Genomic DNA, 24,161 nt, shown 5'->3' on the forward strand with positions numbered 1-24,161 from the left:
TTCAAAATATGTGTGCGAAGTTAGTTCTGAATCGTAGAAGAAGAGACAGTTCTAAGCAGGCACTCTACGATTTGCACTGGCTGCCGATCAAAGCCAGAATAAACTTTAAGATCTTGACGTACATGTTCAATTGCCATGTTGGAAATGCGCCTGCATATTTGATTGAACTCTTAACACCGAAAATCCCCCAGCGCTCCCTCAGATCCTCGGAGTCATCAGTTGACTGTTACATCGTCCCTTTCAACAAGCGAAAAACTTTTAGTGATAGAAGCTTTAGTACTATAGGGCCAAAGTTGTGGAACAATTTGCCGTTGAACATCAGACAAAGTTCTTCAATTGACTGCTTTAGGAAAAAGTTGAAAACGCATTTCTTCAGAGACTACTTTGCATTATTCTAAGTTTTGACTGAGTTTTAAACAGTGATGCTGTTGACAGTGATAGAAATTTAATGTTTGTCTGTGATAATTGTATGTTAGTAATATTTTAAAATATAGTATTATCATTGACTTTAAATTAATAATTGCTATTTTGATTCGTTTTAATTAATCTTATTTAAAATATTTTATATTTAATATTTTATTTCAACTTGTATTGTAAAACGCCATTGAATATGTTTTAAATGTAGAAATAGGCGTTTAAGCAAATAAACCAGTTTCAGTTTCAGTTTCAGTTTCAGTAAAGCAAAGCCCCATGTGATTTTGGGAGACTTCCATTTAATATGATTTTTTTTAAATTGTGAAAAGGACCTTCGGTAGTTTTGTATGAAATAATTTTATTTTGTTTTATTTTATCTTGGAAAAGTACTAAAGTAACTAACATGCGCTGGAAGTGCAAATTTTGATATCATGTTAAAAATAGAAGTTTTACCAATGTCGATGAATAGGAAAATTGGCAAATTATTTTTTTTTTCATTTTCTGTACCAGCTGAAATGGCGAAATATATTTATACAACCATAAATCATTATGATAACATTAACAAAATTTTTGAACTATTTATTTTTACATTAATTCTTAAGCAAATTCACACTAAAACTATCAGAGGTCCTTGGTTTATTGATATGCATTTTTTTGTCGAGCTTATGTCAACACTGCCAGAAGGCATATTTTCAAACGAAGTTATGTAGGATATCTCATATAATGAATATGTCTAGATCATGTTAATGCTTTGAATAAACCTTTAAAAAACTATGTGCAGATTAGATATAGAATTGACAGCAATACGTTTCTCTTCAGCACATGTATGTCAGAAAGCTTCTAAAAGGGTCATATTCAATCATACTCCATATTGATTAAAGTGCAACATCGTATTAACCTACCTGTACATTAGCTGTATTAAATTTACGAGTGAAAGATGTATTTTTCTTGTGGTGGATGGGATAGGTGGGGTACGATGCATGATATCGGGTAAAACAATACTAGATAATAAGTGTGCAAAATATAAATAAAACTGGAACGAGGGTGGAGGTAGCAGTGTGTGTGTGTTAGGAGTGTGTGGGCGGGGGGGGGGGGCTGTGTGCGGGATACTAAAACCCATATGAGATATGAGTTACGTTGAGAGATGTAAGAACATTTAATTAAAAATTGTGCGAGATAGGGGGGGGGGGGGGGGGCGGCGGATAACAGGTTTTAGGATGAGAGGTAATAAGAATCCATATGATGATAAACGACTGACAGATAAAAAACATGTGTCCAAAATTGGAAATAGAAATGTGTTTGTAAAACACGCATGTCCTCTACGAAGGCCTCCCGAGATCACTATGAATTCTGTCCTTTGAAAAACTGACCATAAAACAATAGGGGTTATCTACTGACTACCGGCAAAAATCCTAAGGAGTTTGACGCCTGTAGGCCACATCATTCTTCAGTTATCAATAGGAAACCCATGGTCAAAAGACAAACAGGCTTTGACATACACTAGCGTTCCTCAGTTCTTCAGTTACAGACTGAAATCGATTTCCAGGTCAAGGTCAAGGGCACCATGGCTTTGTCCATGACCTTCGAACAACCCACCTAGAAATCGAAAGGTGTCACCTGTCACCTGTGTGCCGAAAAGTTCAGTTATCGTTTTCAGTCTTAAGGTCACTGTGACAATGACCTTTTTACCTCCTGACCCCCAAAACAAAAGGGTTCTTCTAAAGACCACAGAAAATCATCCTATGAGGCCAAAGCATTCTTCAGTTATCGATCGGAAACCGTATTCGGTTTCAAGGTCACTGTGACCTTGATCTACTGATTCCCAGAAGAAAAGAGGTCCTCTGATGACCAAAGGCAATCATCTTATGACGTTCTGACGCCTTAAGACCGAACCGTGACATTGATCTTTGACCTATTCACACCCAAAACAATAGAAGTCATCTACTGACCACAGGCCAATATCCTTTGAAGTTTGACGCGTGCAGGCCAAAGGTTACTTCATTTACGGACCGGAAACCGTTTTCAGCCTGAAAGTCACTGTGAATTTGAACTTTGACTACTGACCCCCAAAACAATAGGGTTTTCTTCTACTGACCACAGGCAATCGTTCTATGAAGTTTGATGACTGTAATCCAACAAAGTGTTCTTCAATTATAGATCGAAAACTGTTTTCCGTGTCAAGGACCTTGACGTTTGATTTAATGACCCCAAAAACAATAGACCCACAGGCAACAAGAGCACCGCCTTGCGGGTGCTGACGCTCATCTGATTTTTTTTGTATAATAGAAATATTGTCCTACCCATGATTTTCTAAGTCTAAAAAGGGCCATCACTCTTGCAAAAAGCAGGATTGAGTTATGTTTCTTGATGTACAGTGTCCACTTATGATGGTGAAAAACTGTTGCAAGTTTTAAAGCAATAGCTTTGATAGTTTATGAGAAAAGTTGACTTAAACATAATACTCAACCAAGAAAATGATTTTTCCAAGTCCAAAAGGGGCAATAATTATTGCAAAAAGCAGGATGGAGTTATGTTGCTTGCTGTACAGGGTCAGCTTATGATGGTGAACAAGAGTTGCAAGTTTTAAAGCAATAGCTTTGATAGTTTAAGAGAAAAAGTTGACTTAAACATAAAACTTAACCAAGAAATCTGATATTTTCTAAGTCCAAAAGGGGCCATAAATCTTGCAAAAAGCAGGATGGAGTTATGTTTTTTGCTGTACAGGGTCAGCTTATGATGGTGAACAAGTGTTGCAAGTTTTAAAGCAATAGCTTTGATAGTTTAAGATAAAAGCTGACCTAAACATAAAACTTAACCAAGAAAACTGATTTTCTAAGTCCAAAAGGGGCAATAATTCTTGCAAAAAGCAAGATGGAGTTATGTTTCTTGATGTACAGGGTCTGCTTATGATGGTGAACAAGTATTCCAAGTTTCAAAGTAAAAGCTTTGATAGTTTAGGAGAAACGTTGACCTAAACATAAAACTTAACCAAGAAATCTGATATTTTCTAAGTACAAAAGGCGCCATAAATCTTGCAAAAAGCAAGATGGAGTTATGTTTCTTGCTATACAGGGTCAGCTTATGATGGTGAACAAGTATTCAAAGTTTCAAAGCAATAGCTTTGATAGTTTAGGAGAAAAGCTGACCTAAACATAAAACTTAACCAGGCAACGCCCACGCAGACGCCGACAACCGCTCAAGTGATGACAATAACTCATCATTTTTTTTCAAAAAATCAGATGAGCTAATAAACCATTGAAGATCAACGCATGTAGGCCAAAGAGTTTTCCAGTTAATGATTGGAAACTGTTTTCAGTCTCAATGTCACTATGATCTTGACCTTTGATCTACTGACCATAAACTCACCCAGTGTTCATAAAATGACCAAGGGCAATCATCCTATGACATTCGATACCTGCAGGCCAAAGCGTTCTTCACTTACTGATCTGTTTTCAGACTGAAGGTCACTGTGACCCAGATCTTTGACCTCCAAAACAATAGGGGTTCACTTATGAGCACAAACAATCATCCTATGAAGTTTTGACGGTTGTAGGCCGGAGCATTTTTCAGTTATCTATTAGAAATGGACAAACAGACTACTATATGCCATGAAAAAATGTTTTTCACGAAATAGGGGTGGGAGGGGTAGAAATGGGGAATGGGTAGGTATGTAGAAACATATGAAACAGTACAAGATATTTGTAAGGAATTTAAATTTGGATTTTTTTTAAGACCGAGGGGCAGGGAGGTGTTATGGGTACTGGAAGATAGATCAAGACAGATCAATCCATTTGATGAATATACAGGCAGAAGTTATGAGAAGCTTGCCATGAACTTAACCAGCACTATGACCCCAGTGACCTCGACTTTCAGGATGCCCGACACTTATCTAATAGATGTCTGCCCCTTACCAGATCTAACCCTCATGCGAAGTCTGACAACAATAGGGGCATTAGTGAAGAAGATATACTGAAAATGAGAGGATTGCCATAAAACTTTTACCTGAAAGAAACTACTACACCAATACCAAAGCAAGTACAATAGCCCACCATATTCTTCAAAAATTGGCCAACAAAATGTAAATCCATCAAGTGGTTCGTGCGAAGTATTGTTTTATAGTTTTGCTATGGCAGTCTCTAAAAAGGGGTCAACTGGAACCACTAAACAAACTTTGGAGAAGACAATACAAAGATGCAGGAGGCCAAGTTTTGTAATGACATTGCAGGTTTTGTTTTCATTTTTAGCTCTAGCAGACACTAAAAGGGGTCAAGCTTACTATCTAAACGAAATTTGAAGAGGCCATTTCAAGAATGTTAAAACCAAGTTTGATGAAGATCTATAAAGTGGTTTATTAGAAGTTATTTAAAGATTTTTTCACTTGTTACTAGCTAGGTGTAAAAAGAAAGAAAAACCAGCAACAAATTTCTAACAATAACAACATTTATTCAATGAATTTACAGAAATTATATGAGCCGCGCCATGAGAAAACCAACATAGTGGGTTTGCGACCAGCATGGATCCTGACCAGCCTGCGCATCTGCGCAGTCTGGTCAGGATCCATGCTGTAGATGTGCAGGCTGGTCTGGATCCATGCTGGTCGCAAACCCACTATGTTGGTTTTCCCATGGCACGGCTCATATAAAAGAGGAATGATATAAAGTGTTTCCTTATTTGCATGTATCATCTTCCTCTTACACAGTAAAGCGAGTTGAGCGATTCATGATACTTTTTCAGACAAACTCCTTTTTTATACCATTAGCAGAATTCACACATGACGTATGACAAAAAAAATGTTTTAAAACTATATGCTTTTAAATGATAGCTATCTCTACTTGCATGCAAAAACTTAACCAAGGTGTGACGCAGACACCTACGCCGATGCCCAGGTAAGTAGAAAAGCTTGGACTATTCTTGAATAGTCGAGCTAATAAACTTCATGATTTAAATTAAATCCATATATACACAAGCTATCTGGTGGCTCCTGAAAAGAACAAAGTGAAACCATCTGAAACAAGAGGGCCAAGATGGCCTTAAGTCGCTCACCGGAGTAACATACAATAACAGTGTAAACATGTTTTACCTAGTGATTTCATGGAGACTAATATTCTGACCAATTTTCATTAAGACATGGCCTCTGGAGTGTAAACAAGCTTATTCTTTGATTTGACCTGGTGACCTTGTTTTTGACCCTACATGACCCAGATAAAAATTCATGCAATATTTCATGCACAGAAACATTCTGACCAAGTTTCATGCACATCAAATAAACAAAAGTGTTAACAAGCTTTTCCTTTGATTTGACCGGGTGACCTAGTTTCTGACCCCATATGACCCGGTTTCCAACTTAGCCTAGGAATCATCAAGATAAACATTCTGACCAAGTTTCATGAAGATAGGGTCATAAATGTGGCCTCTAGGTTGTTAACAAGCTTTTCCTTTGATTTGACCGGATGACCTAGTTTTTGACCCGATATGACCCAGTTTCGATCCAGGCCTATAAATCATCAAGATAATCATTCTATGCAAGTTTGTATCAAATCAAAGCATAAATGAAACCTCTAGATGGCTAAAAGGGCCAAATAGAAAATTTTGCCCATTTCAGGGGCAGTAACTTTAGAACCCATGAAGGAATCTAGCCGGTTTTTGAAAGAAACTGAGATCTTATTGTGACTAAAGTTGTGTGTAAGTGTAGTTAAAATCAAATATAAAATGTCACTTCTTTCGTGTTCACAAGGTAAAAATTAACAAATTTTGGCTCTTTCATGGTTCAATCAGGGGCCGTAACTCCAGAACCTAGGATTGGATCTGATAGATTCATCATGGAATCCAAGATTTATCGTTGTTGAAGATATTTTGCAAGTTTGTATCAAATCAAACCATAAATGAAGTCTCTATATGGCTGCAAAAGCCAAAATAGCAAATTTAGGCCCTTTAAGGTGCCATAACTCTGGAACCCATGATGGGATCTGGCCAGTTTTCGAAAGAAACTGAGATATTATTCCAAAACAAGTAGTGTGCAAGTTTGATCAAAGCTGATTTCAGAATGTGGTCTCTATTGTGTTCACAAGCCAAAAATAGCAAATTTTGGCCCTTTAAGAGGCTTTAACTCTCGAATCCATGACGGGATCTGGCCAGTTTTTGAAAGGAACCAAGATATTATGCCAATACAAGTTGTGTGCAAGTTTGATTAAAGTTGATTGCAAAATGTGGTCTCTATCATGTTCACAAGCCAAAAATAGCAAAGTTTGGCCCTTGAAGGGGCCATAACTCTGGAACCCATGATGGGATCTGGCCAGTTTTAGAAAGGAATCGAGATATTATGCTAATACAAGTTGTGTGCAAGTTTGATTAAAACTGATTACAAAATGTGGTCTCTATTGTGTTCACAAGAAATTGTGAACGGACGACGGACAAAATGTGATCACAAAGCTCACCGTGACAGGGTGAGCTAAAAACTTCAGGAAGGACCTTAAAAAGCGGCAAAAGCTTGTTTGATGAAAATCCATCAAATGACTCATAAAAAAGTCATTCAAAAGATTGTTCCCATACTTTTCGCTCTGGCAACCCCTAAAAGGACCATACAGAGATGTATATGCTCCATGTTCGGTGAAGATCTGTCAACTGGTTCAAAGAAGTCAATTAAAGTTTCTTTCTATTTTTAGGTCTTGCTACCCTTAGGAGGTAGTTAGCTGAACCAACTGAAAAATGTTCATCAGTGGGAACCAAACAAAGATGCTACCAACAAAGAAACAAAGTTTGGTGATTGTCCATTGAGTGGATCATAAGATTTTCTTAAGTTATCTGAAGGTTTTTCTAGTTTTACCTCTGGCAGTACCTAAATTCAGTCAAGTGGAACCACCTATACAAACATGATAGAGGCTAAAGACCAATGAGATGTAAATACAAAATTAAAAATAAAAAATTTACATGTTTAGCTGATAACCTTATATTACAAGAAAACATTGGCCTATTCCTCAAAAACAAGACTTACAAATATATCTATGAACAATACAGCAATAGTCAGTTCTTACATATACAAGAGGGCCAAGATGGCCCTAGGTCGCTCACCTGAGAAACACACCATAATACACCATAACAGTGTAAACATAGACCTAGTGATTGCATGGAAAAAAATATTCTGACTAAGTATCATTAAAATTGGAGCAAACACAAGTATTTTTTTTTATTTGACCTAGTGACCTAGTTTTTAACCCCAGACGACCCATATTAATTTGACCTAGATTTTATCAAGGCAATCATTCTGACCAAATTTCATGAAGATCAATTGAAAAATACAGCCTCTATTGCATACACAAGGTTTTTCTTTGATTTGACCTAGTGACCTAGTTTTTGACCACAGATGACCAATAACCAAACTCAACCTAGATTTTATCAAGGCAATAATTCTGACCAAATTTCATAAAGATCAATTGAAAAATACAGCCTCTATCGCATACACAAGGTTTTTCTTTGATTTGACCTAGTGACCTAATTTTTCACCCAAGATGACCCATATTCAAACTTGACCAAGATTTTATCAAGGCAATCATTCTGACTGAATTTCATGAAGATCAATTGAAAAATATAGCCTCTATCGCATACACAAGGTTTTTCTTTGAATTGACCTAGTGACCTAGTTTTTGAACCCAGATGACCCATTTTCAAACTCGGCCTAGATTTCATCAAGGTAATCATTCTGACCAAAATTCATGAAGATCAATTGAAAAATACAGCCTCTATCGCATATACAAGGTTTTTCTTTGATTTGACCTAGTGACCTTGTTTTTGACCCCAGATGACCCATTTTCAAACTCGGCCTAGATTTCATCAAGGTAATCATTCTGACCAAATTTCATGAAGATCAGTTGAAAAATACAGCCTCTATCACATACACAAGCTAAATGTTGACGGACAGACAGACGACAGACGACAGACAGACGCTGGACATCAAGCGATGCGAAAAACTCACCTGAGCATTGCTCAGGTGAGCTAAAAACATAACAGTATCAAAACAGATTTCCGTAACATATTATGTATAAATAATAAAAATATGTATACTAGTAAATAATTCTTAAAATCATATGACTATTCATCCAAGGAATGTTGAAATAAAAACACTGGTGTCAATATTCAATGTACCATGCCACCATCTGTCTGGAAAATATATTATCTGAAATACAGAAAAAAGAAACCTTTAAGCTGACAAAAAGTCAACAATGTGGTACAATGTACATTCAAATTGAGCTTAGTTCACAACATGCTAGTAATATGGTACATGCCTCTGAGGCTGTGTTCATAACAAGTCAACAATATGGTACATGCCACTGCAGCTGCGTTCACAAGTCAACAAGTTGGTACATGCCACTTTGGCTGTGTTCGTAAGACAACAGGGTGGTACATGCAACTTTGGCTGTGTCCGTAGCTAAGGGTTGGTAATGACAGTTTGCATTCCAATCAGGTTACAGAACTGGACTTTTAGTTCAACCAGTCAACAGGGGGTACTCCATACTTCTTCAAAGTAACAAACTGTACATGTTGAGCTTTTCAAAAAAAGTGCAGGACAAGTACTTAGCCATTAAGGGTACCTACTGTATCCAAGCTGTCAGTCACATGTCAACAAGTGTATAATTACTTTGATGTGTTGAGACAACCAGTACTTGATACACTCCATTATCCAAAAGACAACCAACATGAACAATGCCGCTTTGGGGTGGTTGCTGAAGACCAACTGAGTACATAGAAATTGTCCTCTGCATTTCTAAGTCAAAAAGGGGCCACATTGCACAGATGAGTTTGGCATGTCCCCAATGTCGAACAACTGTTGCATAGCATACTTTGGATGTGTTCGTAAGACAACAGTTGACTTAAAATTTCACCAAGTATCTGATATTCTTCAAGTCAAAAGGGGTAATATGCAAACATTGGTTTGTTGTTCTGTACAGACACTTGATGGTAACAGATGTTGCAATTCAAGCAATAGCTTATGTGGGTGACTAATACATCAAATTGAACCTAGTAATCGAAATTGCTAGTAATAGGGGTAATCTGCATGAGGTGGGTTGTTTTGCTGTAACAGTCACTTAATATGGTAACAGTACCAGTGCAAGCTGCGTTGAAGTTCAACAAAGTTGTAAAATTGACCAAGTTGGATTGTTCTAAGACAAACAGGGCATAAATCTTTTCGCGTGGTTGTTACTAGCAACAGGGTCAGCTTATATGATGACGTTTGCAATTCAAAGCAATAGCGGTTGGAGAAAAGCTGCCAAAATAGAACTTCGGGAGCACAAGCCGACACCAGGCGGACAACCCTCAGGACTTGCATTCAAATCATTTATTTTCAAAAAACAGATGGTAAAATGAGTGCAATAACAATGTTAACAAGGTTTTGTTTTTGCTGTTTGGTAAGACAACAGTATCGTCATATCACTGACCTGCACATTCCGTAAGACCACGTTACACTGCACTTGGGCAGCTTTTCGGGGAGACGACAAAGGAGGTACATGACAAACTGACTCTGTTTTAGAAGTCCACATGGTGTTAGACATCCATGACTTTATGCATACAAGTTCAACACAATTGTACACCACTGGCTGTGTTCGAAGACAACAGGGAGGTACATGTCACTGTAGCTGCATTCACAAGTCAACAAGGTGGTACATGCCACTTTGGCTGTGTTCGTAAGACAACTGGATGGTACATGCCACTGACTCGGCATTCACAAGTCAACAAAGTGGTACATGCCTGGCTGATCTGACAATCTTTCAGACTTTACTAATAATCGTCTAAAAGGAAAACAAGAAATGTTTTCGTAGGACACAGATGTCCCTGCTATGGGATGTTAGAGTAATGAAGTTTGAGTCCAATAGGTAACAGAACTGAGACTTTTAAGTGTAACCATGTCCTTTAACTAGTGGTCTAAATCTTAAATGTGAAGCATAATCTAGTAATGTTGAGTCTTTTCAAATAAAAGTTGCAGACACAGAATCTTAGACCATTAAGGGTGACCTTGACTGTTAAAGCTAGGGGTCAAGGTCTTGAACACAACATATTGTATAATTATCATTAATGTTTGAGTCTAGTTACCAGTACTTGAATAACCATCCATTAATACCAAAATGACAGACCCAACAAGAAACAAGAGCACCGCCTTGCGGGTGCTGACGCTCATCTGATTTTTTTTTGTATAATAGAAATATTGTCCTACCCATGATTTTTTAAGTCTAAAAAGGGCCATCATTCTTGCAAAAAGCAGGATAGAGTTATGTTTCTTGATGTACAGTGTCCACTTATGATTGTGAAAAACTGTTGCAAGTTTTAAAGCAATAGCTTTGATAGTTTATGAGAAAAGTTGACTTAAACATAATACTCAACCAAGAAAATGATTTTCTAAGTCCAAAAGGGGCAATAATTATTGCAAAAAGCAGGATGGAGTTATGTTGCTTGCTGTACAGGGTCAGTTTATGATGGTGAACAAGTGTTGCAAGTTTCAAAGCAATAGCTTTGATAGTTTAAGAGAAAAAGTTGACCTAAACATAAAACTTAACCAAGAAATCTGATATTTTCTAAGTCCAAAAGGGGCCATAAATCTTGCAAAAAGCAGGATGGAGTTATGTTTCTTGCTGTACAGGGTCAGCTTATGATGGTGAACAAGTATTCCAAGTTTCAAAGCAATAGCTTTGATACTTTAGGAGAAAAGTTGACCTAAACATAAAACTTAACCAAGAAATCTGATATTTTCTAAGTACAAAAGGGGCCATAAATCTTGCAAAAAGCAAGATGGAGTTATGTTTCTTGCTATACAGGGTCAGCTTATGATGGTGAACAAGTCTTCCAAGTTTCAAAGCAATAGCTTTGATAGTTTAGGAGAAAAGCTGACCTAAACATAAAACTTAACCAGGCAACGCCGACGCAGACGCCGACACCGACGCCGACGCCGACAACCGCTCAAGTGATGACAATAACTCATCATTTTTTTTCAAAAAATCAGATGAGCTAAAAATGATGCAAAACTTGTTATTTCGAAGTGTTTTTGTTTGTTTGTTTTGGGTTTAATGCCATTTTTCAACAGTATTTCAGTCATATAACAACTCAAGACCTCACGATCCGTAGACCGACGCTCTACCTACTGAGCTAAGCGGGCAGGCTTATTTCGAAGTGAGACCTTGATCTTTAAAGTAAGGGAATATGTCATGAACATGACACATGATCTTTTTTAAGTGAATTTTTTTCCCAGGATGTTAGAATATCCATGCATTTATAAAAAAACTACAAAGCAACAAAGTTTTCAACTGGACAGAATTTTGTACAAACACACACAGATGCAAACACAAGGACATGGCAGCACTATATGCTCCCCAACTCATAACAAGAGTACAAGAATGTCACAATATACGCCCGTCGCAGCAAATTAGCAAATAACAGCTGTGTTTGCAAATGGAATCTTAACTTTGTTGTTGTTAAGTAATTATTGTAATTCTTTTGTTTTTCAATGTCCACAAAAAAACTCCTTACCAAGTAGAGATACCTTAAAATACACCTAAAATTTGCAAGTAACATCTATGTTGTACCACAGAAAAGTGATCTTGGTTTTTTCCTACGGTCAATTATAAAAAAAAGTTACAGTATAGGTTATTTATAGTAACAACTAAGGGAAGTTAAAAAAAAAAAAAAAAAAAAATCCAAAAAAAATTTGCAAGTCCACACAAAAATCCTTACCCTGTAGAGATAGGTCAAAATACACCTCTACACTGGATGTAATATGCATGTTCTACTACGGAAAAGTGGTCTCGATTTTTCCCTACGACTAGTAATGAAAAAGTTGCAATATAAGCTATTTGTAGTAACAACAAAGGGAAGTAATTCTAAAGAAGGGAGCTGCGCATGACACTTCGTCTCATGATGGTGTACAATTGTGCCAAGTTACATCAAAATCTCTCCATGCATGAAGAAAAAATGCTTTGGACAAAGTCATTCTTGTATCTGACCTTTGGCCTCTAAGTGTGACCTTGACCTTAGACCTAGGGACCTGGTTCTTGCGCAAGACACTCCATCTCGTGATGGTGAACATTTGTGCCAAGTTATATCAAAATTCCCTTCATGCATGAAGAAGAAATGCTCCGGACAAAGTTTTCATTTTGTTTCCTTTGACCTCTAAGTGTGACCTTGATCTTAGACCTAGGGACCTGGTTCTTGCGCATGGCACTCCGTCTCATGATGGTGAACAATTGTGCCAAGTTACATCAAAATCCCTCCATGCATGAAGAAGATATGCTCTGGTCAAAGTCATTCTTGAATTTGACCTTTGATCTCTAAGTGTGACCTTGACCTTAGACCTGGTTCTTGTGCACGACACTCCGTCTCATGATGGTGAACAATTGTGCCAAGTTTCATCAAAATCCCTCCATGCAAGAAGAAGATATGCTCCGGACAAAGTCATTCTTGAATTTGACCTTTGACCTTAAAGTGTGACCTTGACCTTAGACCTAGGGACCTGGTTCTTGCGCATGACACTCCGTCTCATGATGGTGAACAACTGTGCCAAGTTTCATCAAAATCCCTCCATGCATGAAGAAGATATGCTCCGGACAAAGTCTGTGGACGCCGCCCGCCCGCCCGCCAGGGGCGTTCCCATAATACGTCCCTTTTTCAAACGGGCGTATAAAAAAATGAAACAAGGGAATGAAGTATTGCCATGCAATACAAAGTCCCCTACTGGTAGGCACCTATTTTTTTCTACTGCAGTATAATATAATATGAACTGATATCTGTCAATGATGTATAAACAATATTGTACTATATATACAATATGTTATAAACAAAACACTTGGATTAAAATTTGCATGTATAAAAACCTACAGTTGTTTTCATATGGAATTGTTTTGGCCAATTATAAAAACGTTATCATACAAGTTATTTATAGTATTATAGTAACAACGAAGAGAAATTAATCCTGAAAAAAAAATTCTATTAAAAGTCCACATAAAACGCTTTACCAGGTAGAGATAGGTCAAAATACACCTAAAAATTTGATGTAACATGCATGTTGTACCACAGAAAAGTGGTCTCGATTTTCCCTACGGCCAGTAATAAAACAAGAGCTGTCGGAGGACAGCAACGCTCGACTATTCAACAGCCTTGTCGCTTGAATGAATACGAAAGTCGAAAAAGGGGCATAATTTAGTAAAAAAGTAAAACAGAGTTATGGAACCTGCATAGTGCTTATCAGCTCATGACAGTAGACAGGTGTATAAAGTTTCAATCCGTTCCCATTAGTGGGTACTGAGATACCAGCTTACATATAAGAATTTAACCCCAAACTCCTAAGTTGAAAAAGGGGCATAATTTTGTAAAATGTGAAGTTGAGTTATTGACCCTTTGCACTGCATGTCATATCATGACAGTGAACTAGTGTGTGAAGTTTCAATCCTTTCTCATCAGTGGATACTTAGATACCAGCTTACATACAAAAACTTAACCAAAAATTTCTATGTTGTTAAAGGGGCATAATTTTGTAAAAAAACAAAATAAAGTTATGGGACCTGCTTTGTGCATGTCAGATCATGACAGTGAACAAGTGTGTGAAGTTTCAATCCATTCCCATTTGTGAGTACTGAGATACCAGCTTACATACAAAACCTTAACCAAAAAATTCTAAGTCGAAAAAGGGGCAAAATTTTGTAAAAGAGCAAAATAGAGTTATGGAACCTGTGCAATGTAAGTCATTTTATCACAGTAAATAAGTGTATGAAGTTTCAATCCATTCCCACAAGTGGTTACTGAGATACCAGCTTACATACAAAACCTTAACCAAAAATTTCTAAGTCAAAAAAGGGGCATAATTTTGTAAAAAAGCAAAACAGACTTATGGAACCTGTGCATTGTAAGTCAGTTTATCACAGTGAATAAGTGTGTGAAGTTTCAATCCATTCCCACAAGTGGTTGCTGAGATACCAGCTTACATACAAAAACTTAACCAAATTGGGACGCGGACGCCGACGCAGACGCCAACGCATGGGCGAGTCCAATAGCTCTACTATTCTATGAATAGTCGAGCTAAAAATTAACATTAAAATCTATTTAGAGTAACAACAAAGGGACGTGATTCTAAAATCAAAGGTGCCTCATGGTGGTAAACATTTGTGCCAAGTTACATCAAAATACCTCCAAGCATGAAGAAGAACTGCTCCGGACAAAGTAATACTTAAATTAAACCTTTGGTCTCCAAGTATGACCTTGACCTTAGACCTAGGGACCTGGTTCTTGCACATGACAATCCGACTCATGGTGGTGAAAATTTGTGGCAAGTTACATCAAAATCCCTCCATGCATGGAGAAGAAATGCTCCAGACAAAGTCATTTTTGTATCTGACCTCTAGCCTCTAAGTGTGACCTTGACCTTAGACCTAGGGCCCGGGTTTTGCGCATGACATGTCTCATCCAGGGGAATATTTGTACCAACTGATATTTAAATCCTGTCTTGCATGACAAAGTTATAGACCGGACAAAAAAAATCCTACTGACCTTTGATCTCCAAGTATGACCTTGACCTTTAAGCTAGGGTTCTGGGTGTTGTGCATGACATGTCATCTCATCATAGGGAACATTTATGCCAAGTAATATTGTAATCCCTTGATGGATGACAGAGTTCTGGACCGGACAGGAAAAAATTCGTATTAACGTTTGACCTCCAATAATTTTTATTGTGACCTTGACCTTTGAGCTAGGGGTCCGGGTTTTGCACATGACACGTCTCATCATGGGGAACATTTGTGCCAAGTAATATTAAAATCCCTTCATGGATGGTAGAGTTATTGACCGGACAGGAAAAAAGCCCTGTTGACCTTTGACCCCCAATTGTGACCTTGACCTTTGTGCCAGGGGTCCGGCTTTTGCGCAGGACACATCGCCTCATCATGGGGAACATTTGTGCCCAGTGATATTAAAATCCCTTAATGAATGACACAGTTATGGACCGGGCACGAAACAAACCCTGTTCATGCCATGTTAACATTTGACTGTAAAGTGTGACCTTGACCTTTGAGCAAGGGATCTGAAAGTTGTGCATGACACATCGTCTTATTATGAGGTACATTTGTGCCAAGTAATATTAAAATGCCTTCATTGATGACAGAGTTATGGACCGGACACGAAATTGCGGACGGACTGACGGAAAAGCGCATTCCTATAGTCTCCGAAACTGGTTTTCAACCAGCAGGGGACTAATAAATGTCAATCAATATTAAAAAACTACCAGTACTTTTTTAGGTGCATATTCCATTTGTGGCCCAAGTTACAGTCTTTGTACTTGCTAAATATTCATGAACCTTGTTGCCTACAATCTTACCTCTCCCTTGATTACTGTATGTCAACCTCTTTTAGTTTGCATTCCAGAGGTTAATCTACTAAGTTTAACATACCTACCTCTCCCTTTTTATTGTGCATTCCTGAGACCTCTTCAAACAAACCTATAATTCCTCATTTATTATGCATTCCCGAGGTTTATCTACAAAAAATATACCTCTCCCTCATTGACTGTGCATTCATGGGCTCATTTAAGAAAAAAACTACCTTTACCTGTCCATTGTTACTAGTATATTCCAGTGGCTTATCTATAAATAAACCTACTTCTCACAAATTTATTGTGGATTCCAGAGATTTATTCCGAAAAAAAAAAACAACTTTCTTTCCATCTTAACTGTGAATTCCAAAGGTTGACCTACGAACAAATCTATATCTCCATCTTTAATGTCCACTCCGAAGCTTTATCTTTCTACAACCTACTTATTCCTCTTTAACTGTGCATTCCTAAGGTTTCTCTACCAATCTGCCTCTCACTCCTTTATTGTTCTTTGCGAAAGATTTCTCTACAAACAGACCAACATCTCCCTGATATATTGTGCATTTCAGAGGTTTATCTACCAAAAACTTACCTTTTTCTTTCACTTATTGTGCATTCAGGAGGTTCAACTACGAACAGACCTATCTCTCCCCCACTTAATGTGCATTCCAGAGGTTCATCTACAAACAGACCTATCTCTCCCCCACTTCATGTGCATTCCAGAGGTTCATCTACAAACAGACCTATCTCTCCCCCACTTAATGTGCATTCCAGAGGTTCATCTACAAACAGACCTATCTCTCCCCCACTTAATGTGCATTCCAGAGGTTCATCTACAAACAGACCTACCTATCCTTCACTTATTGTGCATTCCAGAGGTGTGTGTGTGTGTTCGGGTTCAACGTCTTTTTCAACAATTTTTCAGTCATATAAACGACGGTGTCTACTTGTAGCAGTGAGCACAATGCCCAACTTTATAGTGCTGCCATACTGGAATATCACGCCATAGGCACGTGGCATGATACCCCACCCAGTCACATTATACTGACACCGGGCTGACCAGTCCTAGCACTATCCTCTTAATGCTGAGCCCCAAGCGAGGAAGCTACTAGTACCATTTTTTACGTCTTTGGCATGATGCGGCCGGGGATCGAACACACGACCTCCCGCACACGAAGCAGACGCTCTACCACTAGGCTACCGAGGCTTATCTACCAACAAATCTACCTCTCTCTTTCACTTATTGTGCATTCAGGAGGTTCAACTACGAACAGACCTACCTCTCCCTCACTTATTGTGCATTCTAGAGGTTTATCATCAGGATGAAGATTATCATATTCCTCCAGTAACCAATGTAGCGTTGTTTTATTTGGGTTAAAAGCTGGCTGTTTGTCTGGTGGGTACATGAACCAACGCTGAAATTTAAAGTGGCTTAGATGAATAATGAACGCGCATCATGAGTACATGGGAAGCATGTAACTGATTTTAGCCACATGGAAATATGCGCTAAGTTTATAGAAAAAGAACGAACTTTTACATGACATTGTCAAGATGGAAAGTGATCCTATTAAATGACAATTTTTGTCAAGCATTACATAAAAGAAGAGCTGTTGGAGTACAACAAGACTGAACTATTATAAAGCTTTTCACATCAGAAAATCAAAGTGAACTGGTGTTTACGTTTAAATTCATTCATACTTGTGGTTACTGACACAAGAGTTTACATACAAAAACTTAACCAAAAATTGCTATGTTCAGAAAGAGGTGTAACTTTGTGAAAAAGCAAAACTGGCCCAATGTTCGTAAAAAAAAACATTTTTCGGTCTCAGCTGAGTTTGAGAATGAAATTTTAGAAGCAAATTCTACAGGAACTTAAAAATTAAATTCCAACTGACACTGACGTTAAGTACTGAACAGTCACTTGAAAATGGTTACTTACTTAACATTTAATTTTAAACATGCAATTTAAACATAAGGGACAAATAAAGTTTCATTATCAAACTCAGTTAATACTGAAATTGATTTGTGAACATTGGGCCAAAAATACTGAACCTGTGCACTGCATATCAGATTATCACAGTGAACAAGAGTGTGAAGTTCAGTTCAAACCCACTAGCAGGCAGATACTGGGTTACTTCTAACTACCAGCGTACATTCTAAAAATTTAGCAGACACTGCTAAAATTGAAAAAGGGCATAACAAAAATATGGAACCTTTGTACTGCAAAACCAATCCACACAGTGTGAAGTTCAATTCAAACCCACTAGTTAAAACCAGCTTACGTCTTACCACCAGCTTACTTACAAAAACTTATTACCAACTGCTGATAAACTAGTTAGTGCAAAAGCTTTACTTGAACTTATAGTGGGCTTCTGTGGCTGAGTGGTAAAAGTCACCGACTTCAAACCACTTGCCCCTCATTGATGTTGGTTTGAGCCTTGTTCCGGGCGTTGAATTCTTCATGTGAAGAACCCATCAAGCAGGCTTTGGGAAGGTCGGTGGTTCTACCAAGGTGGCTGCTCATGACGGACACAGGGGTACCTCCTCCACCATCAAAAGCTGGGAAGTTGCTATATGACCAATGACTGTGTTGATGTGATGTTAGAAATAGCCGGGTAAACGAGCAGGCAATATCTTAAACTGTGACCATTATCTTACAACAAAAACACAGGTTTTGAAATTTGAATCACACTTAAAAAGTTTACTTTTATGCCAGATGATTTTTACTTCAGTAATTATTTACCTTTCTGCCAAAAACAACTTCTCCAAATCCCGGTCCATGGAAATGAAATGGAACACCAGTGCCAGCAGCTGAAAAAGAGCAAACAATATTTTCTGTTTAACATTAGCAACAACTCTGAACTGATTCTCAAATAAGTTCACTTGTAATTTTCTAATAGAACAACATCAAATAAATACCTGGGAAAGAACATGCCTAGCAAACAATGACCTTTTATCATACAAGTTTCAGGAAACCAAAACCTGGCCACAGACCGATACAATGAAATAACTATTCCACGCTTCATGCTTTGTGTTATTACAGCCAAAGAAGTAAACACGGGACTCAGTCAATGATTATCACCATGGAACAATCCTAAAACAAGAGATTGTTTCTGTATGATGCTGGTCAACATACATTTTGTACCACATGTATCAACAAGTGAATGAAGTATTGCCATGCAATACAAAGTCCTAGGGACCAGGTTCTTGCGCATGACACTCCGTCTCATAGTGGTGAACATTTGTGCCAAGTAATATTCGAATCCTGTTTTGCATGACAAAGTTATACATCGGACAGGAAAAATGTCCCATTGACCTTTGATCTACAATTGTGACCTTGCCCTTTAAGCTAGGTTTCTGGGTGTTGTGCACGACACGTTGTCCCATTATGGGGAATACTTATGCCAAGTAATATTAAAATCCCTTGATGGATGACAGAGTTCTAGACCGGACAGGAAAAAAAACCTAATAACTTTTGACCTCCAATTGTGACCTTGACCTTTGAGCTAGGGGTCCGGGTTTTGCGCACGACATGTCATCTTATCATAGAGAACATTTGTGCCAAGTAATATTAAAATACCTTCATGGATGGCAGAGTTATGGACAGGACACGAAACAGACCCTGTTCATGCCATGTTAACATTTGACTGCCAAGTGTGACCTTGACCTTTGAGCTAGGAGTCTGAAAGTTGTGGATAACACATGGTCTTATTATGAGGAGGTACATTTGTGCCAAATAATATTAAAATCCCTTCATGGATGGCAGAGTTATGGACTGGACAGGAAAAAGGCCCTGATGACCTTTGACCTCCAATTGTGACGTTGATCTTTAAGCTAGGGGTCCGGGTTTGACACGTCGTCTCATCATGGGGAACATTTGTGCCAAGTAATATTAAAATCCCTTCATGGATGACAGAGTTATGGACCGGACATGAAATTGCGGACGGAAAGACTGATGGACGGAAAAGCACATTACTATATAGTCCCTGAAACTGGTTTTCAACCAGTAGGGGACTAATAAAAGCTGTTTAAAGTACCACTCCGAGTCCAATTATGTAAGGCACTTGCCTAAACACTCCTGCAACACGAGTGTCAAACTGTCAAAACTGTAGCCCATCATGTGACAAAGCATATTCAACTTATCAAACATGGCCGTGATAAAATGCACATAAGTATTCTGTCAAATTTTGGTAGACAGTGGACAAGAACTGCTGAAGTTAGTAAGTAGACACTGTCAAATTCTGCAATTTTTAGTAATTCAAAGGCCATGACTCAAGAATGACTAAGAGTGTTCATCTGGTTATCGAACTTATCCGAGACATTATGTCCATAAATATTGTGACCAAGTTTGAGGGCTTCTATTTTACTAATGTAAAACAAGTCAGTTAAATTAACTAGCATTCCTGGAGTCTACAGTACTGACTTACATGTATTCTCCAAATGCATCTGATAACCTCATAACTTCTACACACCAATCAGAGGGGGGGAGGTCAAATAGTTTAAACATATTCTCTTAACAGAGAATACACACCTTCCTTGTGAATCAACACTGTAAACTAACAATTCATTCTGTTGTGAGGCTTTGGGAATTACAAATTGGCAAAAACCGACCAACCTGCTAGACCGAAGCTGTATACACCATACATGTTTGGTAACCTGTATGGGGGAGCCTTGTATTCATCAAATAATTCTGCAAACTCTTCATGATCATTGTCTCCAAACCAGTAAAATGTCTCTGAAATATACACTGACACATAATGATGTGCTATAAAATACAGACACGTCCAGCTTCAACACAAAATGATGACTTCAGTAAAATTTTCAATATAGTAAGTCAGATTTCATTTTAATATGATTTTCACATTCCTCATTAGTTTACTATTCATCAATTACATTAAAGTCAGCACCATCTTTTTCTGTAAAGTACTGACTCATATAAACACACTATAGCAGACTAATGATATGTGAGATATGAAATGTGTGCATATGTGTGTTCCATTTTTGCATCTTTTTCAAAATATTTTCAATTATATAAATGACATGTGTCTCCTTGTAGCAGAGAACACAATGCCCCATTTTACAGAGCAGCCTCACTGGACAATCATACTATAATAGACATGTGACATGATATCCCACTTTCTTAGAACTATTCTCATAATGCTGAGCAACAAGCAAACAAGTTAACAGTACTAGATGACTGCAAATTTAACTTGGTTCAAGAGAAACACAGTTACCATTTCCTAAGGTATCCAAAGTCTGTGGCTTCATTATTTCATTGACATATTTCTTCAATTTAACATCTCCTGAAATAGAAATAGTGTATCAGAATGATTTAAAAAGACTTTAAAGAAGCCTCTTACACTAACTTGCTATTTTCCTTTTTTATTTATATTTATAGACCAAAGAATTTCCAAGATTTTTTATTTCCATTTCGTTTCTAGAAAATTACAACAATAATTTGTTGTTGCTATCTTTTATTGACTGTTGATCAGCAGTTTAACAGTAACACTGGGACGATTGCTGTTGTTGTTTTTTGTTTTAAAAAATTATAATCAAGCAGAATTTAAACTAGATGTGTGTCCATAGGACATAAGTGCTCCCACTCCTGTCACTGTACATGGTTTTATGACTCAAGGTTTAATATTTTTTAAGATGTTTGCAACACAAACTTAAGAATTTTATGTACAGTGTATGTTTCACTTAGTGAAGGGCCAAAACTCTGGCCAAGCCAAGTAAAATCCCAAAGATAACACCTGATGCAAAAGTACATTTTGACATGCTGCAGCACAAACTTTTATTTTTTGACAAAGTCAAGGGCAATTACTCTGGTCAAGCAAAGTGACCCCCACTCACCCCTAAAATAAAACTCAGGTGTACAAATTCACATGCTGGATAATATTCGTACGTGATTTCATGACTCTAAGGAGAATTAGTTTTAAGATATATGCGACACAAGCACTTTATGTGTATTTTTCACTAAGTCAAGGACAATAATTCCAATCTGGCTGAGTCAAATACCAAACAGAACACCAGATGCGCAACTTCACATGCGATATAACAATTCCCTATTAAGTCGTTTTATGACTCTTAAGTCAAATACGTTTTGAGATACAAGTGACACAAACTTGTAACCCATTTATGCATATTTTTGAAAATCTGACTGATAAAAATCCAGAACAAAATCCCATGCGCACAACTTCACATGCTGAATAAAATACCTATGATGTTTCTTAACAGTAATGACCCTATGTAATAAACTATTTTTTTTTAGATTTTTTCTGCCTATTTAAGCATATCTATTTTACTAAGTGCCATAACTCTGTTATGACATTGTGCTATCTCCAACAAAACACCAGATGCACAACTTCATATGCTAAATAATATTCCTGTAATGTTTCATGAAAATGGGTCAAATACTTTTTGAGTTACAATTGTGACACAAATGTAGACCCTTTTTATGCCTATTTTAGACTAAGTCAAGGGCCATAACTCTTGTCTGACTGTGTGAGATCCAAACTAAAAAGCCCTAGTGCACTGCTTCCCGAGCTGAATACTAGTAACAATCCTGTGAGGACTGATGACTCTGGGTTAAATACATTTTGAGATATGAATGAATTTGGGTGGACAGATGAACGTTCTTGCATATAGGTATTTAATATGTGGCTACTCTTTTGTTCTCTCTATTGTTCTTTAAGCCATGTAAAAGAAAAATAACCACAGTTACCTTCTGTTCTTATAGCCACTTAAGTATGCAAATGTAAGCTTGGATGGATGGACGAAGGACTATGGATGGATGAAAGGATGGTGGATGGACAGACGATGGTGAGCGATCACAATAGCTCACCCACAGCATTTTGTGCTCTGGAGAGCTAAAATTCCTTTAGAAGCATAGAATGCAATTAAGCAAAATAATAGCAGACTAAGTTTGACTGAGTCTGTTCAAGAGAGGTAATGGAAAGTTTAACACCCTTCACGCCCCCTAGCACCCGCTTAAGCGAAACTCTATAAAACATGTATTGATCCCAAATGAGCAGAAAATCTAACAACACTTCCAAGTATGGGGAGACTTTTTACAGCTGCCAAACAGCACTTAAAGATTGCCGTTGTGATAGCTTTTTTAAAATTATTTTTTGTTGGGTTTAACGTTGCACCGACAGAATTATACGTCATATAGCGACAACACCGTTGACTTCAGCATTGATGGCTCAACCTCCTCGACTGACTATAACAATTTATGTATTCCCTGGCAGCTAATTAGTCTAGTGTCTGATTTTTTTCCTTACAATTTTTGTTTTGATCACTCAAAAAACCCTAAATATCTTGAACATTTTGTAAGTCCCTTTGCCATACTCAGCCAATGATGTTTTACTGTGCTTTCATTTTTAATTTATTTTTTATTTTGTTGGGTTTAACGTCACACAGACACAAATTCATAGGTCATATTACGGCAACTTGTCAGCTTTGGTGCAGGAAGACCCCAGGTACCCCTCTGTGCATTATTTCATCATGAGCGGGCACTTGGGTAGAACCACCGACCTTCCATAAGCTAGTTGGATAGCTTCCTCACATGAAGAATTCAATGCCCCAAGTGAGGCTCGAACCCACATCGATGAGGGGCAAGTGATTTGAAGTCAGTGACACCTTAACCTCTCTGCCATGGATGCCCCTTCATTTTCAAGATCAATACAGATCTAAATCCATCTAATCCACCACATCTCAAAATAAGATGGCCACAACAGCCCAATACTTGACCATGACCATTTGATCTTGAATATATGGCATAAAACACTTATGAGCAGTTCATAAGCATAAGAAGTTGTTTTAAGAGGTTATTTTATATGTTGAGAGGTCAAGAAAAATATATTTGAACAATCTTGTAAAAGGGCCTTTCAAGGATGCTAAAAACCAAGTTTGGTAAAAATCCGGCCTGAGCTTCATGAGATGTTGTTTAAAAGTTTTTTTCCATTTTTAGTTCTACTGACCAGTGTGAGTGTAAAAGGAGATTAGCAGAACATCTGAACAAATACCGGGTAGAAAATTTCTTACAGTTTAAGAAAGTTAGCTCAAGAACTGTGCAAGAACAGTTCAGAAAAAAATGTTAAAGAAGTGTCCATAAACAACTCAAGAAGGAAAGAGAAATTTCTTGAACTGTTAATGTCTTCAAGAACTAAGATTGAGAGCATTTAATGAACTATTTGTTCTTAAAATGTCTCATTTAATGTTTGGTTCAATTGACAACCTTGTTAGTTTTGTCTTAGTGTGTTTGCTTTGTGTGCGAGTGTGTGTTGGTGAGAAACCTTTAGTTACCTCTGGTGAAACTTGAGTTACCCCTTGTTGTATATCTGTGTAGAGAGTAGGTAGATTCTGTTGAATATCTCGAGCATTAGTGCTGATTCGATTAAAATTAGAA

At 37.6% G+C, this 24,161-nt stretch overlaps 1 protein-coding gene across 3 annotated transcripts in view; it reads right to left on the bottom strand.

The window, feature by feature from the left end:
- Window positions 1–4,856: 4,856 nt before the first annotated feature.
- LOC123564944 (jmjC domain-containing protein 8-like) overlaps window positions 4,857–24,161 on the bottom strand; it is a 76,786-nt gene continuing 57,481 nt past the window's right edge. For 2 of the 3 annotated variants that reach the window (XM_053537594.1, XM_053537592.1), the window contains exons 5-9: window positions 20,986–21,054; window positions 20,367–20,486; window positions 18,495–18,562; window positions 17,032–17,166; window positions 4,857–8,584 (exon numbers count right to left, since the gene is read on the bottom strand). In XM_053537594.1, coding sequence (XP_053393569.1) covers window positions 8,504–8,584; window positions 17,032–17,166; window positions 18,495–18,562; window positions 20,367–20,486; window positions 20,986–21,054 — 473 coding nt within the window. In that variant the 3' untranslated portion in view covers window positions 4,857–8,503. The remainder of the gene's footprint in view (window positions 8,585–17,031; window positions 17,167–18,494; window positions 18,563–20,366; window positions 20,487–20,985; window positions 21,055–24,161) is intronic. The other variant, XM_053537593.1, reaches the window with a different exon arrangement.

Source organism: Mercenaria mercenaria, chromosome 2, assembly GCF_021730395.1.
Source record: "Mercenaria mercenaria strain notata chromosome 2, MADL_Memer_1, whole genome shotgun sequence".
In the NCBI taxonomy this organism is placed as follows: Eukaryota; Metazoa; Mollusca; class Bivalvia; order Venerida; family Veneridae; genus Mercenaria; species Mercenaria mercenaria.